Source organism: Grammomys surdaster, unplaced genomic scaffold (assembly GCF_004785775.1).
Source record: "Grammomys surdaster isolate TR1022 unplaced genomic scaffold, NIH_TR_1.0 219, whole genome shotgun sequence".
Taxonomy (NCBI): domain Eukaryota; kingdom Metazoa; phylum Chordata; class Mammalia; order Rodentia; family Muridae; genus Grammomys; species Grammomys surdaster.
Genome location: NW_021604664.1, coordinates 2,131,751 through 2,141,607, shown reverse-complemented (window position 1 = coordinate 2,141,607; position 9,857 = coordinate 2,131,751). Strand labels below are relative to the sequence as shown.

The 9,857-nt window shown below is 53.4% G+C and overlaps 1 protein-coding gene across 2 annotated transcripts; it reads right to left on the bottom strand.

The window, feature by feature from the left end:
* Positions 1 to 872: 872 nt before the first annotated feature.
* Sapcd2 (suppressor APC domain containing 2) lies at positions 873 to 5,387 on the bottom strand. 2 transcript variants are annotated; one of them, XM_028772970.1, is made up of 7 exons: positions 4,820 to 5,387; positions 4,301 to 4,399; positions 2,304 to 2,416; positions 1,528 to 1,674; positions 1,274 to 1,381; positions 1,075 to 1,185; positions 873 to 1,001 (listed from the first exon to the last, which is right to left on the bottom strand). In XM_028772970.1, exons 1-7 carry the CDS (start codon positions 5,385 to 5,387, stop codon positions 873 to 875), a joined length of 1,275 nt encoding a protein of 424 aa, XP_028628803.1. The 2 variants fall into 2 exon arrangements, with proteins under 2 accessions (XP_028628803.1, XP_028628804.1); XM_028772971.1 differs by lacking the exon at positions 4,301 to 4,399.
* Positions 5,388 to 9,857: the final 4,470 nt, after the last annotated feature.

Genomic DNA, 9,857 nt, shown 5'->3' with positions numbered 1-9,857 from the left:
GTGCATATATATATATATGCACACACACGCGCACACACATATATATGTATGTATATATATGGTGTATTCTGCCCACAGCGCACTTCATGAATTGGCTAGGAGGCCCAAACTTATCCATTTGGGGGCATAGGATCTCCCTAGGGGGATGGCCACAACCTGAGCTACCTTGCTGCCATCTTCCCCAGACAGTTAGTTTTGCTAAGGTGGGTAAACCAAGCTATTGGCTTACTTCTAGGAGCCACACTAGCCTGGTCCACACAGATTCTTTCTCAGCCTCTGTTACACACAACCCTGACTTTCTGGCTCTTCCATCAGGCACAAACAGAGCCCTCTATTAGATGGCCCATCCTCCTTCCATTCCATGTCTCCCTTCTGCTCCTAGCCACAATCACTTTTCTATAATGGCCCTGGTGGAGAGTAGGAACCCCTAATCTCTTGGTCTCTGGGCCTCCTAACCCACACTCAGCACAAAAATCTCACTCACTCACTCACTCATAATACCACGGTGAGACATAGGGCAGAGGAACCCAGCTCAACCAGTGGCCCCTGCTGGGCATTATGAGAAATACAGCCCAGTGTGACCAGTACCTTTTACTAAACACCAGTGATCCTGAGGACCCCTGCAGGAGGGGTCAGGACAGCTGTAAACACGCCCCATTCTCTGTCAGGGCTGCCTGAGATCAGGCAGAGGGAAGCTTCCGGCAGAGCACAGCTCTCAGCAGCACCGGGGTCAGCCATGGCTTGGCACTCCTGTCCCTCAGGACTCCAAGGTCTAAGCCAGCTGATGGTCTTCAGTCAGAAGACGGGCTCCCAGCAGTGCCACCGAGCTGAAGCGAAGTCTGTGTGCACTCATCCTAGAGAGGTACAACCAACTAGATGAAAGTGGAGTCCAGAGGCCCCGAATCCTGCTGGCTGAGAGCTCGGACCTCAAACAGCTGCTTGATGAGTGCAGACTTCTCCTGCTCCAGCTGCGTGATGCGTTCACTCTTCTCAGTCACCTCCTGGACAGGCGGGCAGGCAGGTGGTCAGGGCTTGCTGGGCCTCCAGCCCCAGCCCCATCTTCCCACACCTCACCTGAGTGAGAAGCCGGTTCTGTTCTTTCAGCATGAGGATGGTCTGCTGCTGCCAGACTGGAGTTGAGGGTGAGGTGGGGCCCGGGGGCCCCAAAGAGGATGAAGGCAGAGCCTGTGGAAGCACACAGTCAGCCAGGCCTCTCCTGGCATAGCTTCCAGAACAAGGACAAGGGGTGGCAGGCAGCCTCCAGAGCACTCACTCTGCCAGAACAGGCTGCAGTCAACAGCTCCCCCAGGCATCGGGCCACCTCCTGTACTTTGGGCAGCAGCCTCCCCAGAGAGCGTGGGCTTCCTTCAGCCCCAAGGTCCTGGAAGAGAAGCAGGGAATGCCAGGCCATGAGGAAATTCCTGCACCTGACACTCCTGTTCCTCTCAAGTTTCAGCTCAGAGCCTAGAGGGAGCCCACCCAGGGCAACTCGGGTCGTCCTGTTGGCAGGGGTGGCCCGGCACTCACAGAGGCAGCTCTACTCTGGCCCAGGCGGCGCTGACGTTCCTGCACACGCTGCAGCTGCTGCTGGTACCATTCCCGGCCCCGAGCCATCATCTCCAGGCCCTGCAGCAGCACCTCCTGTTCCTGGTCTAACTCCTTCATCTGCTTCAACTAGAACACACATGTACACATAGGAATGCACTCACGCCAGCCAGCAGACTGGCACTATGCACACCTGCACACACCTGTGTGCTCCAGGAGCTGCAGGTGTGGAAGTTGACACCTGTGCACAGGAAGACCAGCACACAGACACAATTACATCAGCACATGTGCAGTCTGCAAATGCACACATGAAAAGCACCAGCTTATGCAGGGAAGGTTTGAACTTATGCCTTGGTGAACATAACCCAATTCCTCCTCTTTTGATGATGGTGGTAGTGGAGACTGGCCTCTCAACCCCTCCGTTGAGGCTTCCCCGGGGCAATGGAGTGACTGAACAGACTCAGTACTCCAGCTTAAAGTAATCATGCCTTTTGTGCACTAAGCGGGCTGCAGAGGTGAGCCTAATGTGGTAGGCAGAGCAGGGCCTCATACTCTGTCTCTAGATGTCCCTAAGGAGCCTCTTCTCCCGCTGCCTGACTTTGTCTGTCTTCCTTCCCTTCAGCCCAGAAAGGGAGAAAAAGATTCATGGCTGAGCAGTTCTCCTACAGGGATTCCCCAAGTAACCAGGCTCATGGATTCTCCCTGGTTCCCAACCTTCTGGACAACATAGAGTCCCTCAGAGTCCTGGTCCCTCTCACCAGGCTGCAGTCCACACCATTGGTGATGGTATGCCTTCGACGCTCGCCTCGGGCCCGTGGAGCCTGCCGGGCTTCACCTGTGCCCATGTCCAGGGTCTTGCAGGCTGCTGTACCTGTAACAGACAGTCAGGGTCATAGCTTAACTCTGAGCCAGCCTAACAGCCTCATAATCTCATCCTGGCTCCCCAGCCCTTCCAGACTACCCCCCACCCCCACCCCAGCTAACTCTGACAGTGTAAATCCCAGGGACCAGGCCTGTGCTGGGAACCTCTGTCAGTACTGATTCCTGAGTGTGCTTTTGCTTTATCTGTTGACTTTGTGCCCAGCTACGACTTGATCTCCTCTTGCTTACCCTGCTTCCCTCACCTGCCCTGAGAGGTTGGGAAGCAGGGAGCAGGGGCAGGGAGTCACCCAGTGCCTGACAAAACGTATCAGATACTTATCAAGAGTATCAAGGAGTAAAGGCTAAGAGACAAAATGGATAGGCCCTGGTGTGGTGACCCATGCCTTTGATCCCAGCACTCAGGAGGCAGAGACAGGTAGATCTCTGTGAGTTCAAAGCCATCCTGGTTTACATAGTGATTTCCAAGACAGACTGTTTCAAGAAAAACAAACAAACACCCCCCAACAACAACAAAAACCAACCAAACCAAACAAACAAACCAACAAACAAAAACAGATGGTCAGGCAGAACACTCTGGCTCCCTCCACACCTTTCTCAACTGCACTGGGCCTTGTGGCACAGCACCTGAAGCGGGAAAACTAATTCCCCATTGGTGATGGAGACCTAATTCTTGCCCAGAAGCAACCACAGTATAAAGCAAGCTGTACATATATGTGCAGAGGCAGTGCACATGTTTGCCAAAGACTCATGTGAACATAGTCTGGAGGACCTCCCCACTTACCAGAAATGGGGTGCAGGTAGTGGGGAAGGCAGCTTTCCTCAGGCCCTCCAACCTTGTCCCTGGCATCAGGACCACCCCTAAGGCTAAGCCAGAGGAGTGAGTGACAGAGATACAACAATTGGCTCGGATGTGCACGACAGAGACTCTAGAACCAAGCAGGCCCCAGAGTTCAGGTGGCAGCCGGCTGTGCTGAGTGGCCTGCAGGCTCAGGGTGAGGCAATGAGAGCTACAGAGAAGGATGCTGCCCCCCAGAGGGCGGGGCCAGAGCAGGCACTGGCGGTAAGTTCTAGGAAGGAACCTGGGACGCTTTTGCCTAACTTGCACAGAAAGGAGGCATCTGCCATAGGACTGGGCATTTGAGGCCATATGAGCTCATAGGGAGCTAAGGCGGTTCTGTGGCTCTTCCAAAGCAAGCTTTGTCAAGTACGCCAATATCCTTATGTGGACCTCGGCTAACTTCTAAAGAAGTTAGAGCTAGAGCCAGCTTTAGGCTTACAAAGCAATGGCTAAATACTGCCCAGTCATGGGCCCTGAGCACATGGCTTTCACAGGAGTAAGTGACTCATGGTAAAACAGATCTGCACCATAGACAAACCCTGAGCCTGTCCATTACACAGTCCCATCCCAGGGCTGACTTCAAATTCACAGCCACCGAGGTGACCAGCTCTGCTCAGAAGCAAGGGAGTTAAGGGCTGCCGTGTTGCCAAATCCCTGTTTTGAGGTGGTAGGATATGGCTGAGGTAGGAGAGGTCTGGTGAGGCTGGCCATTACCAAAATGGACTGGCAGTTGCCATGGGTGGGCAGCCCTGACAGGGAGGTGCACAGGATGAATGGGGAGCAGTGCTGGAAGAGGGGCTTGGGTTCCCGAGAACCTGCCTCCGTGCTTGGGCATAATGCAGGTCCTGTTCTCAAGGCAGACAGGGGGCTATTCAACAGTCTCCTGCCCCTGCCAACTAGACCGGAAGGAGGGGGAGGGGCCTGCTGAACTCCCCAGAGACTGTGGTCTCTGTCTAGAGGTGTATCTGCAACAGCACAGCACGACAGGTGCTATGGGACACACACACCCTCCTCAACACCAAACATACACCCAACCTTCTTCAGCACTTGTGTTAGGTGCTCTTGTGCCGCCCCTTCTGCCAGGCTGGAGAAGCAGGCCGGGTTGTCTCTGCAGCGTGGCACAGTGAGAAGGACCTTCAGGGCAGGTTAGAGCATGAGGGCAGGAACACTTTTAAGAAGAAACGTGTGGGTGTGCAAGCCACGCATAAATGAGGATGAGGACCCAGATGTCCTCAGGTCTAGGACAGGGACAGCAGGCACATGCCTTCTCTCACAGCCACAGATGTTCCAATGCCTAGCTCAGGTTTGAGACAGAGTGGGCTTCTCCTGCGTGATCAGTCACTTACCTGCCCTCGGCCCTGGTATCAGGCCTCTGCCCGTAGCTCACACAGGCACAGGCCAAAGCCCCTTTCCATCTAAGTGGCCCCAACCTTCCAGGGGCTCTGGGGTCTCCCCATAATCATCTCCATCTCTATCCCTCGGTCAAGACCCTGCCGATTTCTAGCACAAATCCCTGGAATTACGAGGTGGGAATGGGGGGTCACCCAAACTCACCCGAATCCGCGCTGGGTATCCGCTCCAGCGCCTTGCTCAGGGGCCGCTCGGGCTCTGTGCAGCAGGTCGCCGCCTCCACCGGGACACATACTAGCTCAGGGTTCCGGGAGGTGCCACTGGGGCCAGCAAGAGCAGGGCGCGCACTCGGAGGCAGAGGCTTCCTCTCCAGGACAGTCCGCGGCTCATCGGCTGGTGCGAACATCAGACGCTGCTGCAGGGACGACTGGTCCCCAGGCCGGGCCGCGACGCGTGCCGGATCCCGCGAGCCGCCATCGGCGTTCAGCAGCGAGGTGCGCAAGCCCGCCACGAAACGCTCGAAGGTCAGGTAGCCATTGGCCGGGGCCACCTGGCGCAGGCCCTCGAGCACGCCGCAGGGCAGCTCGCGTGCGTCTGCACCTTGCCAGCGGGACTCGATCTCGCGCAGGTGCACGTAGCCGCGCTGCCGGTCGTCCAGGATATCGAAGAGGGTGCGCAGGCTCTGGAGAAAGGCTCGTGGTAGCCCCTCAGTGCTAGGAGCGGGCGCAGCGTACGATAGGCGGCCACGCTCGGCCATAGCTGCCACGGCCATGGACTCCCCGCTTCCACCCGCGTCGGTCCCCGCAAGACCAGAAGGCAGAACTTGCAAGGCGACGCGCGCGCACCGTGGCGACAATAGCTGCTGTTTTTGAATGGAGCTCTGCTCGCCGCCGCGTCAGCTTTCATTAATATTCACGGCGGCTATTGGTTGAAACTGGCCTATCTGCTCCGGGATTGGCTCGGCCGCCAACCAGTCCCAGTTTGATTTCTCCAGCCCACGCCACCCGGCCTGGAAGTGGGTCCCTAGAGACTTGACGAGAAATGGGTAGAACCAGCCAGAGTTCCCACCGCTACTGCCCACGATCCTCCCCCCACCTCTACGTCCACCATCCCTCCTACCTCAGAAGAACCTTTTCTCTGGTTCGTATGCGCTCCGCCTTGCCAGCCACTTCTCTGAGGGGCGGAGCGTGAGGCCCTTCACAGATCTTGTACCTCAAGTACCCTTACAAGTAAGGATAGAGTGTCTAGCCCCTCCTGCTCTCTTCGGTCCTTTACACTGAGGGTCCCCTGGCCCTAGGCGCCGATTGACTCTGGAGCTCCCTTCTCTTCCTCATGAGCAACGCCCCAAGAGGATTATAGGCTCCAGACAGCTGGGCGCTCTCCTTCACTGAAGCCTCTGTCCCAACTGCCAGCTCTACCTTTGGTCCTTTGGGACAGTCTGTCTTGTCCTGCCAACTATAGGACAAAGCCAACTTGTCTTCTGTCCCCAGATGCCCATCCGGTGGCCAGCTCCCTTGATGCTCTGGTCCTTTTTAGGGACGTCTCTCACCATCACTGTGGCCTCACAGCCCTGGCCTAGCTCTGCAGTGGGACCACTCAGCCCTTCAGTCTCTAGGCCTCAGCCGGCATTCTTGACCCAGAAGCCCGTCTGGGGCTGGCCAGGAGCACCCCCTAGAGACCAGGGAGATCCTTAGGATGCCTCGCCCAGTCTGCCTACTCATTTGCCTGTCCTCTGTGCCTACACCTGCTCACCTTCCCAGACTTCTGAATGTCACTGAAACAAAGGCAGCCGCTGAGAACAACCCACCTGTTAACTGCTGCCTGTGCTTTCTAAACACAGACTCTTCAACAACGTTGTTAAATGCTTGCAGGCAGGCCCTCAACCCAGGCCTTCACTCCCCCCCCCACCCCCCACCTCCCACCCCAATCTTGTCAGGCCTCTGGCAATAGGGTACGTGTCTCAAGCTGTGGAAGCATCTTCCCTGCGCAAATCCCCTGGCTCCACATTCGTAGGGGTTGCTCACTCACAGTTGTTTCTATTTGTTTGTCCTGACAGAGGTCTTACTATGCAACCTTGTCAGGCCTGAAACTGGCTAGTAGAGCAAGCTGACCTGGAACTCAGAGCTCCTGAGTGCTGGGATTAAAGGTGCGCACCACCACACCCGTTTCACCAGAGCTGTGGTTCGTTCGTAGTGAGGTATTTTGGTGCCCAGAGTCCTTGCAGCTTAGCTACTCCTTTGGGGGCAGACCTGATCAAAAACCCTCTGATAGCTCACATTTTAATTACCGAGTCCTTAGGGTGTCCATCTATGCTCCCTTTCTTCCAGGCCCTAGGGTACATGAAGAGGGCTATCTTCTGTATTGATTGATTGCTATGAACCCTTCAGACTTTGCCCAGGCTCCTGCTTCCTCTGCCCCCACCCCCCCATCTTCTTAGATGTTTTTACTTTACATACCTGGCTGTAGTGAGTGCTTCCCATGAATTACTGTGATGTTTGAGAATAAAGCAAAGCCACCCCAAGGCCTAGCATTGGTCTGAAATATAGGCACTCAGTGGATAATAAGCATACAGGAAGTTTATTTGGTGAAGGGATAGTGCAAATGCCATATTGCAGTGGGGCCTTGGGGGTTCCTGGGACAAATGCATAGCTAGGCACAGGAATAGTCAGCTACATAAAGTGAAACCAATACTACTCAGTACAGCAAAACTAGTGAGACTCAGGCCACAGCCCTGGTGAGCTGAGGCTACTTGCAGGGAAGATAAGAACCCTTGGGTGCTAGAGAGGCTCACGAGGCCCAGTCTCTGCCTAGGTAGTGATAGGCAGTTAATAGCCGCTGGGAAGGAATTCATATTATTTAGCACTGAAGCTTTGCTTGCGTAAAGAGCCTCCAACTGACATTCATGCTGACAACTCTGATTAAATGCAGTGGGACAAACACACACACAATGACATGAAAGTGTGAGGGGCCTTGTTTTATTATTTTTTTGGTTTTTTTTTTTTTTTTGGTTTGGTTTGGTTTTTCGAGACAGGGTTTCTCTGTGTAGCCCTGGCTGTCCTGGAACTCACAGTGTAGACCAGGCTGGCCTCGAACTCAGAAATCTGCCTGCCTCTGCCTCCCAAGTGCTGGGATTAAAGGCGTGCGCCACCACTGCCCGGCTGTGAGGGACCTTGTTAAGAAGAAAGGATTTGGGAGAAGGAAATGAGAGAAGATGGTGGGGGAATATGATCAATGTTTTATATTTATATATGTGAAGTTGTTAAAACACTCATTTAAAAAAAACATAAAAGCCTCTCACTGTCAAGAACACAGGAGAAGGTAGCTGAGGCTGGCCCTAGGTCTCTCGGCTTCCCTGTGACTGAGAGTGGAATCAGTGCTTAGCTCTGAGCTCAGGACAAAGGTAGGCAGCCCCATGTCTTTTCTGGCCCTGTGGCATTCAGTTTTTCTGCTACCCCAGGGAACTTTCAGAATTCAACTCAGGATTATGTTCTCACTGTGCCAGCCACAGGCCTTGGAGGGAAGTGTGCAGACAGGTTAGCAAGACTCCAAGGCCTCTTGATGTGGCTCACACTGTCATGAAAAGCCAGCCCTGCTGCCTAGACCCAGCCTGTCCTAGGTTTTTCTGATCTCCACTCTGGCCTCAGTCCTCAGTCCTTGACCACAAAATGTCAAAGGGGAAAACCCTCCTGACAGGCGGGACAGGGGTGAGTGCAGCAGAACTTTGTCAACCATGCAGCCATCTGTACCCTTTCCTGCCCAGGGAGGCATAGTCTTCTGGTCCTGGAAATGCTTTCAGCTATTCAGACCTGGGAGTCTGACCAAGGGTCTTGATCGCCACCCATAGCCTGAGGCATAATTTAGGGACCTACCCTGATTTAGGAGGCCCCTAGGGCATGCCTGACCTGTCTCCCTAGATGCCACAGTCCACAGCAGCTGGGATTGCCTTTGGGGCCAGGCAGGACTATGGCCTGTGTTGTGGGGCTCACTCCGCTCACCTGATGCCTGTCTGTCTACTGCCCTCATCTTCCACATATTTTCTGCAATAATCTTTTCATTGCATGGAAGTCATATCAGAGCAGCCTGTTTGCTCATTTGTTCATTCATTCAGCCAGCCAGCACTCTCTGAACATTTCGCTGTGACCCAGTCACAGTGGTACTTGGCTTGGGATCTAACACTCATTTGTTCAGTAGACAATCGTGTTCCATGTGTCTGCTATTCATGGCAGGTGACAGAGGGAGAGAATGGACCAAACAGTGCCCTGCCTCTCAAGTTTACTTCTCATGAAGTAGTCAGGCAGAGAACGTAAGAAAGCGCTTTGACTGAGGAAGAGTGTTCAGAGAAGAAGAGTATTCAGATAGGAGAAAAGCCATCCACTGCAAAGAGGCAAGGCGAGGCTGTAGACTAAAATCCTTTCTAAGAGAATTTATGGCCTCCACTCTGCCAAGCCAGAATTTCCATCTGAGGTGTTTGGCTGTGTGCTAAAGCTGCCTGCCTACACACACTGTACCTTAACACAAGTTAGTTAGCCTGTGTAGACCTGGGAAAGATGGTGCTTTTTATTTTGGATCCTAAAGCACCATTTAAACTTTGTTTTCCCTTCAGATGTATGTATCTTGTTTTACATGTATGAGTATTTATACATCACACTCATGCCTGGGGAGATTTAAAGGAAGGTGTCAGACTCTCCTGGAATTGGAGTTATGAATGGTTGTGAGCCTTCATGTGGATACAGAGCACAAGAGGCCTTACCTGATGATCTTAACCTAACTCTCCAGCCTCACCTTTGAGCTTTTTTGTTGTTGTTTGTTTGTTTTGTTGTTGTTTGAGACAGGGTTTCTCTGTGTAGCCCTGTCTGTCCTGGAACTCAGAGATTCACCTGCCTCTGCCTCCCTAATGCTGGGATTAAAGGCATGCGCCACCACAACTTTACCTTCAAACTTTAAAAAAAAAAAAAAAAAGATATGAGCAGATCCTTTTAAAGCTAGTTTCTAGAGACAGAGCGGGAGAGAGAGAGAGAGAGAGAGAGAGAGAGAGAGAGAGAAACAGAAAAACAAAGCTGTGTTTAAAATGGCCTAAGCTGTACTTTTGTAAAATCTTCTTTAAGACTCACTTATGTATGAGTACAGTCACTGTCTTCAGACACACCAGAAGAGGGCAGTAGACCCCACTACAGATGGTTGTGAGCCACCATATGATTACTGGGAACTGAACTCAGGACCTCTGGAAGAGTAGGAAGTGGTC